The sequence below is a fragment of the Melospiza melodia genome, chromosome 3 (assembly GCF_035770615.1).
Source record: "Melospiza melodia melodia isolate bMelMel2 chromosome 3, bMelMel2.pri, whole genome shotgun sequence".
In the NCBI taxonomy this organism is placed as follows: domain Eukaryota; kingdom Metazoa; phylum Chordata; class Aves; order Passeriformes; family Passerellidae; genus Melospiza; species Melospiza melodia.
The window spans coordinates 63,615,773-63,638,706 of NC_086196.1; the positions used below are offsets into that span (position 1 = coordinate 63,615,773).

At 37.9% G+C, this 22,934-nt stretch overlaps 1 protein-coding gene across 1 annotated transcript in view; it reads left to right on the top strand.

The window, feature by feature from the left end:
• PPP1CB (protein phosphatase 1 catalytic subunit beta) overlaps positions 1-16,384 on the top strand; it is a 28,684-nt gene extending 12,300 nt beyond the window's left edge. Inside the window, exons 2-8 of the mRNA XM_063152042.1 lie at positions 241-372; positions 3,662-3,892; positions 4,214-4,318; positions 9,050-9,121; positions 12,190-12,341; positions 13,881-14,015; positions 14,635-16,384. Coding sequence (XP_063008112.1) covers positions 241-372; positions 3,662-3,892; positions 4,214-4,318; positions 9,050-9,121; positions 12,190-12,341; positions 13,881-14,015; positions 14,635-14,739 — 932 coding nt within the window. The 3' untranslated portion in view covers positions 14,740-16,384. The remainder of the gene's footprint in view (positions 1-240; positions 373-3,661; positions 3,893-4,213; positions 4,319-9,049; positions 9,122-12,189; positions 12,342-13,880; positions 14,016-14,634) is intronic.
• Positions 16,385-22,934: the final 6,550 nt, after the last annotated feature.

The window sequence follows — 22,934 nt, forward strand, 5'->3', positions numbered from 1 at the left end:
GTTCTCTTCTGAGACCTGATTCAACAGGAATGCATACAGATCTTTAAGCACAGATTACCACTGTGTCAGAGATTAATTTTACAATTCATTGGACAGCATAATTCCAAGTTATTTGGTACATATATAGAAAGTGATGCTGGCTTTTTGTCAAATACAGGTTTAAATACAGATCATCTGCATTTAGCTATTTCTGTGTATCTGTGTGGCAGTTCCCTTCAGCTGTTCAATATCTCATTTCAGTCCGAGGATGTCGTCCTGGGAAGATTGTTCAGATGACCGAAGCAGAAGTTCGGGGCTTGTGCATAAAATCACGGGAAATATTTCTTAGCCAGCCTATTCTTCTGGAACTAGAGGCACCTCTGAAAATTTGTGGTATGTAAGCTTGATATATGTATGTTACATGTGTGTTTTATAATCTAGTTCTATGCTGGGGGGATTGGGAGAATACTGAGTCAGGCAAATGAAGTTGAGTTGGGATTAGAGGGAGATCTTCAAAGCCTTGAATGCAGTTTTCAGGCAGCTAGCACTTGGTACATTGCCAGTGCTGCTCATGCTATTTTGGAGCAAGTTTCCTTAGCAGTAAGGACTGCTTGTGCCCTCATCTAGTGCAAATTTTGCAACCTGTTCCTTGCCTGCACAGAGCTGGTGCTCTTCTGATCACTATTTCAGAACGCAGTTAGCTGCTTTTAAAAGGCCCACATGTTGCATGTTGCAGTTGCTCACTTCAAAGCATAACAAAAAAAGACCTCGTGAAATGAGACACTTGAAAGATTGAAGGCACTGTTAGTCTTTCAGTTGAGAAAGTGAAACTGAATGCAGACTTAAATTAGGCTTAGTTACCATGTAACAAATTCCTTGAGCTTTACAGAATGCTTTAAAAAACATCAGTATTACCGTGAAACACAAATGCAACGTGCATTTTTATCTCACTAAGCATGTATAAGGTGCTAGACGACTTCCAAAGTACACTGTAACTACAAGCTTGTAAAAATGGTTTAAAAAGTTCTGTGAATACCAGATTGTAATCATCCTTCAGCTTGCTTATTAACAATAGGCAATGCCTTTGAAAGCATAGAATTCCTTGAATTAGATTAGTTGAAGTGTCATAATATTAAAGGGGAAGCAGTCTTTGTATTCATTACTACTTACATCCTCAAACATAGATTAGCTTCTTCCTGGCAGATGCAGTGTCTGCAATGTTTCTTATATTGAGAGGATACTACCAATTAAAAAAACCCCAAACCCCAAAATTAAACAGCCAAACCCGCAAACCAACCACTAATGGCAAAGTCATTTTTAAATGACTAATTGCTTGGTAGGGTGGGGAGGAAAAACCAGCCCAGCTTGCATTATGACATAAAGTTGAAGGTAAAATGCAACTTTATCACATTGTGGTTTCTTTAGACTTTTCATTGTAGTGTAGTCTTACTGTATTCCTAGATGAAGAAAACAGAGAAACTCAGGTAGATTATACATAAATCAAGGTCTGCAAAGAATAATTTTGCTACTTCAAAGTGAGGTCCTCCTCCTCTGTTTAGATGGAGGCAGTTGAATGGACTGTTAGGTGTGCAGTAATAGGTGTAGCTAATGCACAGCTAAATAAGGCATTTGTTATCTTAAATTGGATTCCAAACACTGTGAAAGTACCAGGAAGTGTCAGGTGCATCTAAATTTAATATTGGAGCAATTGTCAAAGCTGCATTTAGATAAAAGCAAAAGAATGATGATTGCTTTCACCAAAAGCAAAATATGCAGCTGGTAATGCTTTGAACTATTACTTTTGTGTGTTCAGGCAATGCCTGAGGAACCATAATAGGATTGTCTTGTCTTACAATCAAGTCAGTTCAAAATAACCTCTACATCTCAAATGGCTGTGTTTTAATGTAAGATGAAAGATGCTCTTATGTAAATGTCCATTTTAAAATAGATGTGGTTTTTAATGTAAGTCTTATATCTGGTAGACTTCAACTTGTGCTCACATGAAGCTGTATTATTTTAAAGTGCTAGATGCCATGAATGGAATGGGAAATGCCTTGGTACCTTTGTAAAATTGTTTCTGCAAAATGGTTTTACCCATTAAGTGCATTTGTCCCTCTGGTGCATGTGTGTAACTGAAAGTAGTTATAGACAACATAATAATAATATTTTCTGTAGTGTGTTTACTTGGTAGTTCATTCTGTTAATGATGAAGTCTGGGGATTTGATAACATGGTTCTGGAATACTAGACTCAGCATAGAAACAATTTGTTGAAGAGTCCTCTGCTTCTTCAGGTTGTGACCTGCAGACTTCTAAATATCAGTTAGAATACAAATCATTCTTGTTGCAACATGTGTGAAAGAGATTTTAGCCAGTGGAGCTTCATATTGTCACTGAAATTGGATAGTAGATACTGATCACTTCTATTAGAAGAAAATTGGAAAAGTGATTCTTCTTCCTGAGTGAGAAATAGTTATGGGAGAATGCTGCCTAAAGGAGGAAGTATTGCATTTTTCATGGAAAGTTTAAAGGAATATAATATAACATTATAACATGTACTCTTTGTACCACTGTGTGCTTTAAGAGTTGAACCAGAGAGCATACAGATTTGGGAACCTTTTATCTTTTTCAAGATGAAAAAAGTGGTGTGAGTTGTTCTTTTTTCTTTTGAGGCTGTAGTAGCTTGTGCTCTAGTGGAGAATAACTCTGCCAAGCAAAGTCAGGATTTTGTCACTGAACAAGCAGCAATAGTGAAGATACATCAATGTAATGCTTAATGTACAGGACCAGGAGGTACTGAACCTGAATTACATGCAGCTTGTACTGAAGGCTTTTGGCATATCTGTTTTGCATCCAGTCACTCTGATAATAAGTTTTCCACTCAGCTGGAATGCATTGCATGTATACTGTAGAGCAGCTTTGGCCTCTTCACCCGTGTGGACAGCTCAGAGATAGTTTAGCTTTGGCTGCTCTGATGTGATGCACTGTGCTGGTGTAAATGCCACACAGAGCTGTTCTGTGGAAAGCCTAGTTTTAAAGCTGGCAGTGGGAAGAGTAACATGACAGGTATTTTTCCTAACAACAAGCTGCAGGGTTGATGATCTTGTAAGGGATGGAGTCTTTTGAGTCTGTCTTGCTTGTTACATGCATCAAAGGAGTTAGTCTAAATGCTGTGGGATGGGATTCTTAGTACAGCAGTGTTATGGAAATTGACCTTTGAAGTGAGTGTACTTTGCCAGCACAGTGTTCAGTTTCTCTCCAGTCTGAATTCTTCACTGATCTGTTTTTGCAGTAGTTAATGTGACTTTTTTTGAGGTACATTTGCTTCCTGGTCATATACCTGTTCAATTGGAGATTTTCTTTCTGATCTTGTTTTAATTTAAGTGAATTAAAGCTTGGTTAGAAAGCTTATGCTTTATTGTGAAGATTTTTGTAGCTTTGCATTTCAGACTGGCTTCATACCTGACATAGCAGTTGTGCAGATATGGTGAGTTATTTATATCCTGTGAGTACTTCAGCTTTAATATCAGCTTGGTTCTTACCTTTATAATGCATATTGCCAGTTTTTAACGGTAATATTAATGCCTTTTTTATTATCACTGAATAAAAACTAATTAGCTGGCTTAAATTCTTGACTTGTGTAAGTCGTTATGTTGCACTAATCCTTTGTAAACTTTTTTTCAGGTGATATCCATGGTCAGTATACAGACTTGCTTCGATTATTTGAATATGGAGGATTCCCACCAGAAGCTAATTATCTTTTCCTTGGAGATTATGTAGACAGAGGCAAACAGTCTCTGGAAACAATTTGCCTATTACTGGCATATAAAATCAAGTACCCAGAAAACTTCTTTCTCCTAAGAGGAAATCATGAGTGTGCTAGCATCAATCGAATCTATGGATTTTATGATGAATGTAAGCAAAATCTATTACTTTGGAAGACTGCAACAGACTAATACTTTGTTTTGGAAACAGTTGTAGTAGTGACTCTTGTAATGCAAAGGTTTCAATACTCTGTGAGCTGCGTTGAAACTTTCTAAGTTCCAAGCCAAGGTTAAAGTCACTCTGGAGCATTACTATTTTTTTCTTCTGCTGTCCTTGAAATGCTGTAGTAAGAGATTGAGATGTTAGTGGGCTCACAGAATTTGCTAATGTTTTTGCTTAGGCTCTGATATGTATTACAGTTGTCTTTAAGAACCAGCTTCCTCTTCCTAATGTCGCACACTGTTTTTGTAGGCAAGCGGAGATTTAACATTAAGCTGTGGAAGACCTTCACAGACTGTTTTAACTGTCTGCCCATTGCAGCCATTGTGGATGAGAAGATCTTCTGTTGTCATGGAGGTAAGCTGATGGCTGCTTTTAAAAGTTGTATCTAAACTTGACTTTGGGTTAATGCTATACCAAATGGAGTGTGGCTGTGTGTACCTGATATTTAGCTGGCTATAGTTAACCTTGTGTTGTCTGTAAAGGTCATGCTTTTCTGTGCACTTGTCAGTAGACTGTCATTCTTACCTGGTACACATGGCCCTCTTGTCCCTAAGTGGGAAGTGCCTCTGTAAGTATTCCCATCAGTGTATCCCTCTCTGAAGGTTACTTAATGCTAGAGTTATTGTCCAATTTTGCCATGTTACCTGTTGCTGTTACTATATATCAGTGCAGCCTTGCTAACATTGGCACCCCTGGCAGTGAAGAGTGGCTGTCACAAGTAACCTTGGCTCTCTACTCTGTCTCTTTAACTGTTTCGCTACACTTTGGTGGGTGGGACCGCTGAGGTCACGCAGTCAAGCCTGCAGCTTGAAGCGAGACCTTTGTTAACGCTGGAACAGATTAGACATGGCTTGCATGGACTCCATAAAGCCTTTGCTGCTAGACACTCTACATTCTGTGGGTACCTGTCCCAGTGCTGCCCTGCTGGTGTACTGAAAAAAGTGTTGGGTGTTGATCTGACTGAGGGCTGTGACTTGTCTGAATGTTGGAATGTACTTGGGTTCTCTTCTTTTTAGAACAGGCCATGACTTTACAGGCAATAATGCTTAACAGGTTTTCAGAAGCTTGCGGTGTCAAACAGTTGACAAGAATTTCAATTACTTGTAGAAAGAGCTATCCTGCCTTTTGCAGCTGTGTTTGCAACTGCCTCCATTAATAAGCAACTTAATGCCTTTCTCTGAGTGACCTAGAAATGGTTTGGTAGATGTCACACCTGTGTTGCCAGTCAGATGGAAATTAGTGGAAATGAAAGCAATGCAGAAACATCTAGTTTGAACACCTCCGTTTCCAGAATTCATGAGGTTTTTTGATGGCTGCCATCCTGCATTTATTAATTACAGGTATCAATTCAAGAGCTATGCCTGTATGGAATGTGCTTTAAAAATGGTCTGGAGTATTCTTGTCTCTTGTATTGAAAGCTTCTGCCTTCAGTGCCTGCTAGAATAAGCTAACAGGGTCTTACACATAACATGCTCTGAGGTATTGTTAAGTCCCTGTAAAAACATAGTTAATGCAGTAGTACACTTGGGTCTGCCAGTCTCTGGGTAGCACTGACATGTCAGAATAGCTGCTTGTTTGCAGCTCATCTTTTAATCTTATTCTCAAGCCATGTGGTGGTGTTTCTTCTTTTTAAGAACTGGTATCTATCTTACAGGCTAGATCTCAGTTTTAGGAATGTGAGATAGAGTCACTTCTGCACCTAGGTAGCCAAATATCAGTGGCTAAAAATCCATGTAATAAATTTGTCTCCAAAACAGCTTATGAAAGAATTACTGTTTTACTATCGACATATGTTTTAGAATTTTGGTTTTTTGGAAAACAGAGTATGAATAGTAACAAAATACTGGAGTGTTTCAGGCAAACAATTAAGTTTAGGCAGAAGATAATCAAAGCATCTTAGCAGGTAGAGCAGAATGCTATGACAAAACCAGCAGCTTTGTGTGTATGCATTTGAGACCTGAACCATGAGAAAGAAGCCTCAAGAGCTATTTTTCAAGTAAAAAGATTTAAAGTTTCATTGTAAGTGGGGAGAGAGGGGAGCATGTGTGAATTAAAAGTTTTTCTACTTGACTAAACAAGAGGTTATTTTGTGCAGAGTATGCTTTAAGGCTCTTTTTATGAAAAGCAGTATTTACTTTGTTATTCATTGCTAATTGCCCCGTAAATTGTACAGGCTTAGTCTGTAACTGAAATTATTGCCACTCTGACCTGATCTGTAGCTGTGAAACAAAGTGAAAAGACTGCTGAAGTGCTGTGTGCTCCTAATAAATGGAAGTGGACGTTCAGCACAGAAATAAGCTTTGCCCTTTTTCCACTTTTCTCCAGTCCTATCCAAACTGCATTCCAGATCCAATGAAGTAATGGACTGTCAACGCCTTTTCACGATGTTACTACTCTAATAGACACTGAGGCAGCAACACAAACCATTCAACTCTGCTGGAGGTTGAAGCTAGCATATAGATATAAGGTAGGTGCCTTTTTTACTATATTGCGCATTTTTGCATAGTTTATTTTAAAAATATTGTCCTCTGGGATATAATAAAACTTTGCAAAACCGCATAACATAGTAAAACAAAAGGCACCTAACTTCAACCCCAGTAGGCCATCTACAATAGCTTAATATATTGAGTCATCTCTTCTACCTAAACTTTTCTGGTATCTGTTTGGAGTTACCCATCTTGCAATATAACTCAAACCTCTCTTGCTACTCTGTCTTTAAATGTTCAAGCTAGTGAGAGGATCTTTCATTGTGTCTTCTCCATCAGCTCCCTCTCTTCCCACATTCCTCACACATGTAATAATTTGTCCTTTTTTAAAGGCTGTCCTCTCAACTAATTTCTGACTTTGCTCTTTATCTCACTTCATTAAAGCTTATTCCTTAACTATTTCTGACTTCTCCCTTTCTCTCTGCATTGTATTCTGGACAGCATTGGTCCTCTTATCTATGACAGCACTCTCTAGCTCTAATCTTTAAAGAACTTACATGATTAGTTTCAAGTTTCTATAAATGAAGTCCATATTGTAGTGTCATATTGATGGAATACATTGATCTTATTACACTCAATTGAAGCTCTGAGAAGGGAGTTGTGTTTGTACAGTAAAATACTGCATTTTTGTGGTATTTTTAGGCTCTGGAATTCTGTTTTTCTTGTGACATTAATGACAACAAACTGGATGTTGATGTTTATCTCTACTTAATTTACTTAGTATTCAAAGATTGCACTATAGAAATTAGTGCTTTTCACGCTTACTTTACCAATTCCACACAGTCAAAGAGTGGTTCAAATCAAATTTGATGAGTCTGCCAGGAGTAATGAGAATTCTTTGTTTTCCCTTAGGGAGGAGGTGGTCTTATGCTTCAAAAATATAGTATACTGAGTATACTTAAAGGTGTTTTTCCTGTGCTTAGCTGTTGTGACGAGACAACTTAATTCTGTACTTTTAGTATGCTGCAGGTTTCAGCAATCACTTTACTGGCAGCAGCTTTACAGTGAGCTTTGGCATTCTTATATCCTGCATTCAACACTGATCATGTAGGACTTTTCTCTGTAGGTATGAATTTGAGATGTTAGCCATTTCTTTGTGTGCAAGGGGAGTTAGGAAAATACTCTGGGAAAGAAGTGGTTACAAAAAAGTCTGCAAACCTGTCGGCAATTCTGTAGGGTTTTGCTGTTTTCCAGTAATGCAAAATAGCACAAAAATGGACAGCCACATGGTTGAGACATGGTTTGTAGTAACATTTCCTTTTAAAGAATCATAGAGTGCTTTGAGTTGGAAGGAACATTAAAAGGCACCTAGTTCCCAGTGACCCTGCTGTGGGCAAGGAACCTTCCACTAGACCAGGATGCTCCATCCAATCCAGCCTGGCCTTGAACACTTAGGGATTAAAGATTTATTTTGGGTGCAGCCTGAAATGCTGAAAGCTGTAACTTCATAGAAAGTCACAGACTGGTCATGTTTATTTCACTGAGACTGCCCATTGCAATCTCTGGGTGTGGTGCCATGTGCTAATGAAATGTGTGTGCAAATAGATCAGGTCTGGGAAAGGGGAAGTGGTAGATTCATCAAAGTTTGAAAGGTGATTTTCTACTAGAATTTATTTTATTATTCCTGTATTGTTGTGTTTATAGACTTGATTAATACTCCCTTTAAGTAGTTTACTGTTAGATTTCTGCCATTCTTTACAACCTCAAGGCAAGAGCATGAAAACAGCTTTAGCCAGGTGATGATGATAGAAGGCTTTTACCATAAGACTGCTTCAAGAAAAACAATCTAAAATCTTCATACTTGAAGAAAAGTTCCTCAAGTCTGTATCAAGTTCTTTGGTTCCTGTCAAATATCATTGTTCTTGTAACATATACATTGCCACTGTGCAAACTCTGATGTTAGCTGAAATTACTTTACATGGTGAAATGACTTTCCCAATGACAGCTTTCTTCTGTCCTGTTCAGAGTTCTGGACTGAGTCAAATTGATATGGTTTGTTAACACAAAATGTGTTTCATCACAAATTAGGTCTTCATGTTCTATTTTAAAATTTGCAGCTTTCTTAATTAGAGACCTTGGCCTAAGTAATTTAAAATACCTAGGACCCTTATTTAAGGACACATTAGGATGCTGTAGCATCTAGCAGGCTCTCTTTCATGCCTCTATGCCCCAAGCAGAGGAGCTTTAGGGTGTGTAAACTCCTCAAAGGGTGGCTTTGGAATTCCATGCTTTAATTGTTGTTGCATGTTAATGGCTAAACTATTGAAGGATAGCTGTGTCTGCACTAAGTGTTTTGGGGGTTTTTTTTGAGTAATCAAAGCACTGTGATTTTGTAATTGACTTAAGCAGCTGAGCTACAGTAGATGACAACCTCCATGGCTAAAAGGATGGTGATGAGAACCCCTTGCTAATTTCACTTGCATTATTCTCTGTCCTCTGTTCAGCAGCTTAATTGTCTTATAGCAAACTGCCTTCTGTTTATGTTGCAGTGGAAACAATGGATGCTGTGTGCCTTTGAACCTCAAATCTTGTGTTCTCTGGAACCCTTTCTGCAGGTAAAATGCGTATATGAGTCACTTGTTTTCTTGTACTTTTACAGGACTGTCTCCAGATCTCCAGTCAATGGAGCAGATCCGGAGAATTATGAGACCTACAGATGTTCCTGACACAGGTGAGTGATGTGAAATTTACTGTAAATAAGTCTTAATGAGGAAACAGGTTTAATCAATTTCTGTGCAAGCAATGTAGTGACTTAACTCTGCTCACAGTACAATATTCCTTGGTGCCTGTACAGGATGTGAGCCTTGTTCTTCATGATGGCTGTGCTATCTGATGTGTTAAAGGTTGTTGTATGTGGTGTTGTTGTTTGTCATAGCAGAGTAGAGTATGTTTTTTGATACATGTTTTTGGATACATTATTCACAAGTTTCCCTTAAAACATCTTAGAAGTGTAATGAAAGGTAAAGGAAACAGAAGAGGTCATTCCCCTTGCCTTGGTTAGGCACACACAAACCTTTTAGTCTATATAAGAACATAACTGTTCAAAGTTAAACAGGACAACCAAGTTAAATTTCCTGGGTGTTTAAGTGTTTGGGCTTCTTTCTGGTTGTCTCCTTCCTCCTTAAATTTGGAACATACAGCTCTTACTTCACTGCCGTTGGGATTTCAATTCCATCTATCAATGTACTAGTTGTGAAATTTTCTTCTACTAGGTTATTGTTCTGTTTATAAATGTTGGATGCAAATTGCTAGTGCTTTCTGTACAATGTTCTTTTGAATGGCTTGAATCAGTCTTGCTTAGTGTCTCATTTATTACAGATTTTTTTACTAGTGGATTGAAAAGACTGTTGAGCAATACAATGGGATAACTTTTAAAGTGTTGATTTCAACAGTGGTCTGAAATTAACTTTTAGAGGGGATATAAGATCTGAACCTTTTTTTGAACATAAGTTACAAATAAGTTAGAAGAATTCTGTTTCCTGTAATGTTCCTTGGCATGGAGTAATTCAGGGACTAATGTTAATATATCTACCCTCCCTTAAACAACACCACTTCTGTGCAAGCCAGTATATACACTCCTGACACTAAGATGCATTATAGGCTGCTGAGTGATTGTTTCTGTAGTATAAATTACTACACTGTTTGTCCTTTTAAGCTACTTATTCACTCAATGCATAACCAAATAAATGTTAGCACAAACGAGTCAATCTTTGCATATATCAGCGTTCCCAGAAAAGATGGGTTTTATTCAGCAGGCATAATAGTGCTTGAGGCACCCCCACTTCAGGAATGCCCTTACAGAATGTAGCTCTTGTTTCCATGGACACTCCACTGAAATCATCTCTCTTCTTAGTACCTCCTAAAAATAAGTATGCAGATTTTTTGTAAAAGGTTTTTGTTTTGTGTAGTGTTAATTTTGCTTTCAGAAGCAATAGCTGTGTGTGTACTGTCAGAAATAAAAAGAAATGTGCTATCAGAGGCATGTGTGCAATGACCAAGGTCTTCATCTTTTGGACCTACTTAAGGAAACCAGTTTTACATGATGGAAGTAAATCTTGCAGAAAATGAAAAATAAACTGACGTAGTCTCACTTCCATTACAGTTTTTAGCCCTTCAAAGCTATCTCTTTGTGGAGGGGTGTCACTTGGGGAATATTTGTGTTGATACAAAAGTTTTGGTAGATGATCATGTGGCTGTGCTAGGATTAGATGATTATGATGGCTTCTTCAAGCCTGATGAAAAAAAGCTTTACAACTTCAACTGCAATTTAAAGACCTCTTAGGACAGATTTGCCTTTTGTTCTGTATGACCCTAAAGATTATTTGATTTTGGGGAAAGAGTAGAAGAGGATGCACTCACTAAACAGCTGAGACAAGCTGCTTCTATCACTTGTTGGGAACTCATGGTAAGAAGCCATTAGGGATTGCAGGGCAATTACTGTTTTGAAAAACAGAGTTACTCAATATAGAACTAAATTTCATTAAAGTTAAGTTTTTGTCATGTACTGATTCTATTCAGTAGTTTATCTCTAGATGGAAATATTATCTAAATTCCAGTTGTACTTGTTCTGTTCTTTCTCTTCTAAAAACAAATTTTAGCCTGTTGTTAGAGAGCAGCTGTGTCTGGTGCCAAAGACCATTTGATAAATATATGTAAATATAAAATGGTGTCATTGCACAATAGGTTTCAAACATTGGTTTGCTTGATTACAGCTTGAAGGACCTGTTGTTTAAGAAATAATATCTTCAATATTTTGTTTAGCAAGTAACCAAATGTAAATGTCAGTCAAACTTCTGAATGGTAGATGAAGGAGCCTTCTGGCTTATCTTTCAAATTGTGAGACAATGCTGTTAAGTATTTATATGCCTGTGGGTCATCACAAGTAAAGAAAGTACAATGCCTTTCAAACATTTGGGGGTTTGTTTGTGTTCCAGTTGGATTGACCTGGTTCTTTCTCATGCTAATATTAATGGAAAGTTCTGTATCTGTAAAGGCATTGCAGTTGATCTAGAGAAATCTTTTTTAATACCCGGTGTTAACTCCAGAGTTGGCTGACCTTTTGTTGGCAGCAAAAAAAAAAAAGATCTTGACCAGTGCTGAAATGCCAGAGAGGTTTATTGTTCTAGCTTAGCTTCCAGACTGGCTGTCACGAGCCTTTTTGAAACAGTCAACGGGGGTCCTAGCAAATTGGCAGCGCTATGTGAGATGATGTATCGGTGTTTTGCTGTGTTACATTTTGATTTAGTCATCTAAGGTTCTTCATGAATGGTAGGAAAAGTAAGAATCAAAGTTGTTTGTGTTCAGAAACTTAGAGTACGAAATTACTTACTGCCTTTATGACTGGCCTTGCATAGGACTTTTAAATTTACCACACCTTTCAAACTAAGCTTTCCCAGTGAGCTGTGAAATTGATGGTTGCCTGTTAATACACATGCACTTTAATATTTTTAAACTCCTTTAATGCTCACTGTAAACACACTGAATATTACAAAAAAAGATTATTTCAAAGAACTATTTGAATCTGACTTTTTTAATCTCAAGGCATTTTCAGTGGTGAGGGGGTAAACAATCTCGAGATTCAGACTGTACTCTTTGTCTGAGTTGCAGTGTAAGTATTGTTGCATTTGTTGTTAAGGCTTGTTTTCTTTAGGAGAGTTGCTCTGGTAATTACAGCAGAACTGGTTTGCATTATAAAATACCTCCCAAGACTGGCATTTTAATTTTTATTATCTTTCAAAGGTTTGCTCTGTGACCTGCTGTGGTCTGATCCAGACAAAGATGTGCAAGGTTGGGGTGAAAATGATCGTGGGGTCTCTTTCACTTTTGGTGCTGATGTGGTCAGTAAATTTCTGAATCGTCATGATCTGGATTTGATCTGTCGAGCTCATCAGGTATGAATTTTGCTGCTGATGCTTCTTAAAACGTCTCCTGCTCCTTATCAGTCGTGTATATTTGGAACTTAGTTTGCACTGTGTTATTTCTAGAGAAAAAATCTTTCTAATAAAGGGCCTATAAAGGCTATGTCCTTTTGTTGGCTCATGATGAACTGTGTGTCTAATGTCAGTTGAGTAGAATACAAACACTGGATTTCTCCATTGATGTCTTCCTTTTGTACTGTCTGTTAAATGTTAGACTCATGTATGTGAGCATCACAGGTAGTCTCCAGATTTAAAGGGGCAGAGTGACTTGAATTTGAGATTTACACTGAAGTTTAAGTTCTTCACTTTCAGCAGTAGACAATTCCCTGGTAATTCTGGCTTGAACTACCTCTACTTTGCTTCATGAAAATATTAAATGCATTTTGACTATCTCTACAAGCAAGTCTGTACATAAAAACTTTCACTGTTGCCAGTATTTTGATTCAGCTATCCAGAGTATTTTGGCATAGGTTGTTTTTATTTCCTCACATTTGTCAGGCAGTTTTTGCATTGCCAATCCTGAGCACACTTTTTATTAGGTTACTTCAAGCAACAGTGCTACTTAGGTGGACATCAGGTTTCAGTTTCCTGTATAGCATTTCAGTTTCATTATTTAGTCTATTTTAGAAGCTCCCTCTTGCTGTGGAACAAAAATAGGCTCTTTATTCTGTGTCACTGTTAGGCTTGGGTACACTATTAGAACACTGAAATTTTTTTCCTTGTAATTTTACTGCTAAAACATTAGAGAAGATTTAGTATTGATTCCACATGCTGACTGGATTTCTTAACTGCTGATCAAGATTACTGCCAATTTTCTAAGTCATATAGTTGATTCAGTTCTTTATAAAAGGAGGATAATATCTTATAGAAGATAATGATGATTGCACCAAAGTAATCAGTTGGGTGTATTTGTTGTACTACATTGTAACGTAAAGCTTTTATTTCAGAAAAGAGGGAACATCCTCAGCTGATGCATCATACTCCTTGAACAATTGTAAAGGTGCATCATGCTCTTAGGCAAGATCTGGCAGAATCACTATTTTTTTATAATTTTGACACTCTGAAATCACCTTCGCTTGAGGTGTGTGCAGTCAACACCAATTTAAACAAAACTTAATTGTTTCAAGTTGCAGTGAAGGTGGTATCCAGACCTTGTGTGCTCCAAACTAATTAGGTCAAACATCCACATTCTGTGTATAAAGCATTAAATGCTGGGAATCCTTACACTGGCAGTGTATAATTGGATTTCAGCTATGAAAATATTAAACAGTCAAGCTGATGTGTGCTTAACATTTGAATTGTCAGACAAGGGGTATACTGTCTGGCCTGGCATTCAGTGTCAGGTAAGATAAAATGAGTGAACTTGTCCTGTCTGAAAGTCAAGACATAAAATAGCTGTTTTTATGTCTGTTCCTTTATCTTTCTAATATAAAGTCCAGTTTGCCTCAAGATATTTTTTTTTTTCTTCAAAACTTTGTATGTGAGCCGTATTGATTTCTCTGGTGTTGCCAGGTGGTTGAAGATGGATACGAGTTCTTTGCTAAACGGCAGTTGGTCACCCTATTCTCAGCTCCAAATTACTGTGGAGAGTTTGACAATGCAGGAGGCATGATGAGTGTGGATGAAACTCTGATGTGTTCCTTCCAGGTATGCTATATTCGTGCAGTAACATGCCTGTAGGTGTTGGGCTGTATGGACCACGTTAGTGTGCTCGTGGCTGTGCTGGTGGTTAGTGTAAAGCAATATTCTTGGGCTACAGAGGGGGACTGCTTTGTGAACAACTGGAACTGCAACCCAACTGTTCTCCAGAAAACTGGAATTTGATATTTTCCAAACTATTTCATATTAAGTTCTTCATTCTATTGAAATGCTCATTTCAAAATTTAAAGCTTAATTGGGTGATTTCTTTTTTGTCATACCTAGTGATTGGAGTACACAATTATGCAAACTAATGGTTATACAGACCCTTTTAATATGGCTGCTTTGATCAGATTTTAGTCGCTATTCCTTCCTGGATGTATTTTCAGCCCCTTTTCTTTCCTCTTTCCACCTCAACATAGTGGTAGAACTAAAAGGATTTAGAGTTGCTGCTACTGTTGCATGTAGAGCTAAGAAATTTGTAGGGCTGTGATGTGATTTCCGCCCCCCCTCCCACCATCCTCATCCCTATTGTTCTTGCTGATCAAGGTTTCATGTGGGCTTAACAGTATCTGAAATATGTTTTTAGTTATTGCTGACTCAAAGGAACTTCTTTATTTTCTCTAAGATATTGAAACCATCTGAAAAGAAAGCCAAGTACCAGTATGGTGGACTGAATTCTGGGCGTCCAGTCACTCCACCTCGCACAGCTAATCCACCGAAGAAGAGGTGAAGAAAGGAAATAATGTAGAAAACACCATCAGATCTGTCAAGGACAAAACTCCATATTACAATATATAATAAGTGTGCACTGTAAAACCATCCAGCCATTTGACACCCTTTATGATGTCACACGTTTAACTTAAAGAGACGGGTAAAGGATCTTTATTAATTTTTCTAGTAGAAAGATGTGCGACACTGTATTGTAACAAGTATAGCTCCAAGTTCTAATATCCAGCATAGAGAGGAAAAAAAATTAGGAAAAACTATTTCAACTACATATTCACATTTACCACGGTTTTTAAAGTTGACCAACATCCCAGTTAAAACTTGGTGTAATAGTTAAACCAGATGAGAGCATGATGTTCCATTTGTGTAATGTGGTCTTATTGTTGCTTAATTGCTTTTACTTTGGTTATTTTGTAGCTAGAATGATGCGAATATGGTATCTAGTCTTATTTCCTGGCTCTTTGAAATTGATATGAGGAAGGGGCTTTCTAGAACAGCCATTGATCTCTTATCCTCCCCCTAATCCCCTGTTTTTTCATCATAATGCCGTGTGCCCCATTATAATGCAAAGTTTATAGTACAGTAGTCATTAAAAGGCAAACTGAGTCCCAAATGCCTGGACTGGACAGCTTGGCAGCCAACATACATTAAGGCAGAAAAATCTGTCCTGACCTTTTAACTTCAACTGCCACACAATGAATTTGTGCACTACACTATTTTAAATTATTGACATTACACTGTGCAATGGCACTTCATTTAACTTAGATAGGACAAAAATGGTATTGCCTATTAGTTGGTAACTTGATTTAGTGGTACCTTGGCTTTAGTTTTATTAGCATGAAACACCTTTGGCATGCTTAGCTTCCAGGTAACTTCCTACCTGCATCAAAATTCATCTTACATAGTTCCACAGAACATGAAGATCCTTACTTGATAAGCCTTTGAAAGCTGACATTCTTTTTCAGAGGAGGGTGTGTTTAAATGGCTGTTCTTCAACATACAACAGGCTAGATGATGGGTGGTGAGCTAAAAATGCTACAGGAATGTCCAACTTTATAGTAAGGCTTACATCACTAAAGAATCTATCATTTGGATTTTCATGATCAAATTTCATATACTATTGTATAGACTTCTGCTTTGTAGTGTACTATAGTAGCAATAATTTCTGTACGTGATCAAGAGTTAAACAGTATTTTCAGTTCTCTCCTTTATTAAAAGAGCTAACATTGGCAAATGGCAAGATATAGAGAAGATACAAAATATACAGTAGGGTAAATGAAAGGCGCAGATTTGTGATGCTTTAGGATGCAATACTTATTGGACACAACTACAAAAGCTTTTACTGAATACTGTCAAATTTGTTAGATTCTTTGGGGGAAGGCTGCAGATTTATACCATTCTAAATGTGCATCAGTAGATGTAAAACTCTTGACTTCAGTATTGTCTTTGAAAATGTTAAATTGAGGATTCTAGTAACTTATGTTTTATGAACTGGCACATTATATAATGCAAGAGATATATTGATTTCTGACACAGTGAGCAAGTTCTTTAAAATGGATTTAAGTCTCTTTTCTAATTCCATTTTGTTTTAAATGCATATTTTAAATGTAGGTTTTTTCATTTAGTAAAAGTTGTCTAATTCATTTGAATGAAGTCTGACTGGTTATTTTAACATACCTGACTTACTCAAAATGTGTGGAGTTGGTTGTTTTTCAAGAAAAGGAAGTCTTACAATATATCTATCTGTTACTGATTTATACTGGGTTGGTCTATGGTTTTGAACAATGGTTTATTCTATCCCACTTTGAAGCAAACATCAGTTTCAATGCTTAAAATAAAATGAAATAGATTTTTTTGATGTTGTTCAAAGACACTTGTTCTTGAAAGTCAGCAGTAAGAGCTGTGTGAGAGTAACTGCAGTTTGGGACAAGGTAATTTATGAAATCTAATCTGTAAGCATTGAAATGGTAACTTCCTGCTCTAAGTCATTGCTTACTTGAGATTTATTTTTGCAAGTTTTGAAAATGCTGGGTTTTACCAAGTGCCAGCCTCTGTGTTACCAAACATCTGGATTAACCCTTTTCCATTTTTTCTTTTGTTTCTGGAACAATGTCTTCTGTATCATAAAATGTCCAGGTGTAAAGCTGTATGTTATGTGAGTACCTAACATGCTCGCTTGTGTTACAGATGCTATGTCAAAAGAAAAATAAAGTCTTCGGGCCTTCTTCTGTGTCCTAAAGAAATAGGAAATTTTTAGTTTGTTTAATGGCACTAGTAAGCCACATTGGGTGCTGGTATTCTGAAGAATTGCTATTTATACATATCAGAGTCATTTGGAAATTGTTTGAATGTTGTTTTGATTTTTGGAGAGTTGGAATGTCTGCTAACATCCCTCATCATCTATGTGGTGGAAAACACACATGATGTAGTAATCTTACCCCTACAGATATGACTGATATTCCATACTAAAAGCAAGTCTGATACATAACAGAACTCACCACTTCAACTTACAATTTACAGGGTTAGTATGGATCTCTATTTTTAATATTGTGTGTTCTGGGAGGAGTAGAAAAAATAACCTCAGTCTAATTCCATGCAGATAAAATTAACTTCCTTCAATGGAAATTGCTAGTGATCTAATGGCTAGTAGTTTTTTTTCATGTAAACATCTTGTCTCTACAAGCCTTGAATACTGTTAAATAGCATGTGTAGTATGCTTGGAATAAACAGGAGCATTCTCATATGGGCTGTTGAGAGGCATATAAAACATTACACCATTTGAGATGTGCTTTTGCATGTTTATCCCCTCCACCCTGACAGTAATGTTCATTCCATGTTTATAGTAGAGTACACATTGCACACAATCTCTTTATCTTTTTCCTTTCTGATCGATGGACATTTTGAATTTCCCAAATACTAGTTTAAAGTATGCTGTAAGGGATGCAGCTTTGGTTTCTTTTGTGTTGATTGATACAAATTTTTGTTTAGCATCACTTTTTTTGTATGCTTTATAGTACTCAGTGTTTCCTATGCATGGATAATTGTTTGCTGCTTTAAAGGAGAAAAAAGTTTCATATAGTTGTGGTTGTGTACCTTGAACACTGTTTCTGTTTAGTACATTGTTCGTAATGATCTGATGTATTTCCAAAAACTGCTGTAGAAAGAGACTCACTGAAAACAGTGTGAGGGTCCTAAACTAGTGGATTTGGTTTGCTGCATATAGACACACAGGAATACTTGTGGCCACTGAAGTCTGAGTTGGTAATTTTGTTTCCAAGTTTACTGTGATTAATTACTAGTGTCCTGCTGCCACGTGTCACCAAGTTTCAGGATCCTGTTATGAAGATCTCTGTTCGTCCTGTACTCTCTGTTGAGAGAAAGGCCAATAGGTAGGTGTGACATCAACTTGTGACTGCTTGTAGCATCCCAGTGCTGTGCACTTACTTGCCTGGGGAACAGGTGGAAATTGATCTGATCTGCAGAAGGAGGTTGCTTTTATGGTTAGTAATTCTACATCCCTGTTGTAAGCTTGTTTGGTCATAGAAATCCACCTTTCTGTGTTTCTGCCAAAGTCAGAATCAATGAACAGAAAGGTATCTTTAAATGAAGAAGTGTTCCTGTCTGTGGCTTATCTTTTGATAAGTCTAAGTGGAACCTGTCAGATTGAATTGCTGGAGCTCTGTATGGTTAGTTTGGGGCTAGGAGACACATTTTTTTTGCTCTCTAGTAATAGAAATATAAAAGACACTATTGCTCAACCTCTAATATGGTTGAACTGAAGGTGATCTGAGAGTAACTGAATAGCTGGAATCTTCAGAATTTGTTGATGACAGATATAAATGTTCCGTGCTTGTCCTTTAATGTAGAGCTCAGAGGTTAACAGAAAAGGAATTCTGCTTTGTAGAGGTTTATGTAGATAACAATTGTAAAAGCCTAGTCTTTAAATAGGTATCCAACTTCTTGCTGACAAACTATTAATTTTTGTGTCCATGGCTGGTGTTTCTGGGACTGCCTTTGCTGCCATCTTGGTTAGAGTTGAAGATGCCTTATACAAACTTGCCAGGTTATATTGCAGCTTAGCAAAGAGCAGAGACAGTGGTATTTCAATGTATTGCTTGTGAACTCATTCAAATTGCAGCTTGGTTCATAATTGGTATCCATCTGCTTTGGAATGTACATGAGGATGAATGTGAATATTTGACTTCAAATGAACTTGTGAAAAAGCAAGGATGAGAGAATTCTCTGTTTGCTGGGGCAGAGATGTCAACAGCACAATCACATGTCTGAGTCCCCATGGGTTAAAGGACAGGGAGGGTTTTTTGGTACTAGTCAGAGTTTGCAATAAAGTTCATGCATATCGCCATTCTTGTCAATAAAAAGGAACCCAATGAATCGATACCAAGGTTGGGACATTTTAGCAAAGCCCTGGATGTTTTTGTTCTGCTGTCACTTCTCTTGCTTCTGCTAATTAGCAACAGAAGATTCCAAGTTCACTTTCAGTGCAGCTGTATACTTTTTTTCACCTGGATCATAGGTGGATTTTTCTTGTCTTGTTCCAAAGGTTTATCAAGGTTTTGGGGACAGCATCTAACCAGGTGGCTGTGTGCTTATAACCAAGCATACTCACTGCTTGTACTGGCTGATTAAAGCTGAAGGAACCTCAGGCCATGTGGGGCTGAACACTGAAAGCTGTGTGGCTGTAACTCGGTGTTGGGTCAGTAAAGAAGTTGGACAGATAAGACACAGGTTTAGGTACTTGTTTTGGGTTTGCCAAATTCTCATCTTCGATGGATTAATGGAACTGGTAGTGCCTGAGCATCTTCCCTGCACAGAACTCAAGGTGTTGGGAAAACAGCTAAGCTGTTGGGTTACTTGTTTTGTGTCTCATTGTGCCTTGTTAAAATAGATAATAATGTTAATGCGTAATAAGGACACTTCATTCTTTTTCCAAAATAAGTGTCTGCTACAAGCCCTTGCCAGTACCTGACTACAATAATCTTTTCCAAGAAAAACTCATTGCTACCTGAAACAGTTAGAACAGGTGGAGATTTAAGTAGAGTATATGCATGACCCATGGCCTAGCACAGCCTCTTTCCTGGGTTCCACTGCCTTTCCTGACAGAATCTGCAGCCCAAGCTTCCTTTTAGTTTTAGAAGCAGCCATATCAGAAAGTAGGTGATAACTAGATCCAGCTGCTGACAAAGAACAGCAAAAACTATTTTGTATCTTCAGGTAAAGATGTAAGCTTTATGTGAAAGATAAAAAGCTCATAGGCTGAAATGTAGAAATGAGCACCACTTGAAGTTCTCTTTATATAGGTTAGACATTCCCAGATGTTAAGTTTTAGTGTTAAAACTTCATCCAAGTTACTATTAAAGGGAGGAATTAAAACAAATAGGAAGGATTATAATTTGTTCTTACAGATAGTTCATATTCAAAAATAGTAAATTATATTTGCAGAAAGCAAAATAAGTAAGCAACTGATTTTTTTTTTTCTTGGTAGAGAGTTTTCCCTCCTCCTATTGCTTTAAGGGTTTGACTCTTTGGGGTGCAAAAGAGAATGCTGTGGATGGATCAGATTAATTATTGAAAAGGCTTAACCAGAGAAAAGCGGTATCTTGAGGATAAAACTGGTGTAGCTCGTGACATGGAGCAGAGGAGCACACAGCATTGATGAATGCAGAGGACAACTGTGGAGAGTGAATATATTCCATTCTAAGTTTTTCTCCATTGTTTTGAAGTCCCAGCAAGCGTAATGTGAAAATAGTTGCAAGTGTTTCATGTCATTCCTTCTGACATCCAAGCAGCATTTCTACGTTTCCTCCTGTAACTCACTCACTGTCTTGTCAAATTTCTGGGTGTGTACAAATCAGTAGTTTTCCATTAGCTACCCCAGAATATTTCATTTTTATATTTCAGGTTCCTGTTCCTGGGTGGCCATTTGCAACTTCCACAGAGACAGAATGTGTAACACTTTCATGGAATGCTGTGAGAAGGAACATTTTAGGAGAATTACATGTTAATAGGCATCTTAGCTGCACCTTAATTGCATCTGGTTTCCAGGAGGTTGAGTTAAGAGAATGAGCTAAAAGACTTAAGGCTCTTTTCTTGAAGCAGTGCTGGAGAACAAATATAATATTTAATTTGTTCCTACTCAAGGCTCTTACCTAAAGGCACAGTACATGACTGACATGGTAGGCTTAGAGGCTCTTGCATTGCCTTTACCACCTAGAGTAAGAAGACATACTTTTTAACTTGGTCTGACTTTTTTATACTAATACTATTACAATGATTTAGCAGGGTTACTTAAGTAAAAAAGACCCAATCCAGTTGACGTAATTTTTTTCTCAAATTGGTCTGGCATGCAGATGCCATCTAGTGGTCACAGGATCGTGCATGGAAAGCTGTTACTGCAGAACTGACATTCATTCCTCATTTATCCTGCTCTGTGTCATGAGAAAACCTTATTCCTTGATCAGTACTGAAATGTGTGCATGGTTCATAACAACTCAGACCTTCATGCATTAAAACTAGGCTTACCTCAGTTAAATGTACAAATTTATTTCCCAGTTTTACAGACTTTGTGAAATCACTTCAAGTACCTGAGGGTTCTGAAGGGGGTAGTGAGGGGTGGAGAGAATTACAGGTCCCATGAAAAGTATAGAAAAATTAGTCTTTGTCTTGGGTGAAGGTTTTTGGATATCGTCCCCCACCTCTGGAATCTTCTGTTTTCAAGTCTAACCGAGTATGGGGAGATTACAGGTTATCTGCATTGTTTTCCAGTGATTGGAGAGGGACTGGTGGAAAATATATAAGAAAAAGTGTGAAGTATGTTTAGATCTGGTATATATCAAAACTGCAGAAAAGAAAATATATTAGTTTCTGATTTTATGTGGAATTTTATTTGGGAGAATAAATAAATCAGAATAGGGCTGGTATTAAATTTTTACACCTTACCTAACCAAATATTGTACTATTTGTGTTTCTTTTAGTTACATGGTTCTTCATTCTGCTTATGGGCTGGTTATTATAGGCATGTACTGCTGAAAAGAGATTTGCACAGTTTAGACCTGATTTGAGAGAATCATTTGATATTTGGCCAGGTTCCACTGGTTGTCTGCAATGAGTTGCTCTTGAAAAGGTGTGTCTACACTAGTTCAAGGCAATTTTGTGGCATTGAAGTGAATCCTCCTGCTTGTTCTCATGTACTGCTTTGGATTGCAGAGCTTCTGCTGTGTGTGCAGATTGGGTCTTTTGGGTTAGTTGTATGCAACAGAAGTTTGTTCGTAGTGTGTGCCCATGGTGTCAATGGTGTCAACACACTACTGAGTCCCACTGAAGTCTGTTACTCTGCTGTCCCACAGTCTGCACAATATCTTTTCTGTTCTTTTTGTCATGCTTTCTGTTTCTCTGACTGGGCAGAAAAGAAGAAATGGGCAATGGTGGCAAAGTCTCTTTGGCTTCCCAGGTGTTACAGCATGGTGGGACCTTGGGCTGCAGTGAAATACTCGTTTCTCTGTCTCATGAGAGGGATGAAGTCTTTGGTGGCTGGATAACCCAGTGGCAGTAGGAAGAGGCTGTGCCCTTCAGCTGTCCCTGACTACCAGAAGATCAGCAGTTGGGGTATGGACTGCAGTTCAGAAAGGATGAAGAGACCTTTTTGAAGTCCAGGGCAAAAAACATTTTGAGCATTTGTCTTTACTACAGTGATACTGAAGAGATCTCTTCAGAAGAATTCAGCTTTCTGTGCAACTGAGATTCACCCCAGGTGAATTTACTCTTTTCCCATCCAGTTTGTAAGGGTGGAGGAGGGGGACAGGCATGTGAGGCTTCAGATGGAACTACTACATGAGGCCTGAGTGTATGGGGAGACAGTGAGTTGCTAATCTGAACAGGAGGGCTGCTTTAGGTCTTTTAAAGCAATTCCATAGAGCTGTGAGGTCTATGAGAATCTGCCATGAAGCGATTTTGCCTCAAAGTGCCTGCTTTCTGCCATGTGAGGTCTGTCCAATGAATTATGTGGACTGCGCACAGGGATGAGGAGCCTATGTAACCTTCTTCAACTTGCAGGGACAAGACAGTGTCTTCCCCTCTCTGAGTGCTGTAGGGGACGAGCTGATGGCAACTGCACACAATCCTGTGAACAGTAGCAGGGACAAGTGCTGGTTGAGGAGTCAGTTTACTTGAAACAAAAGGCAG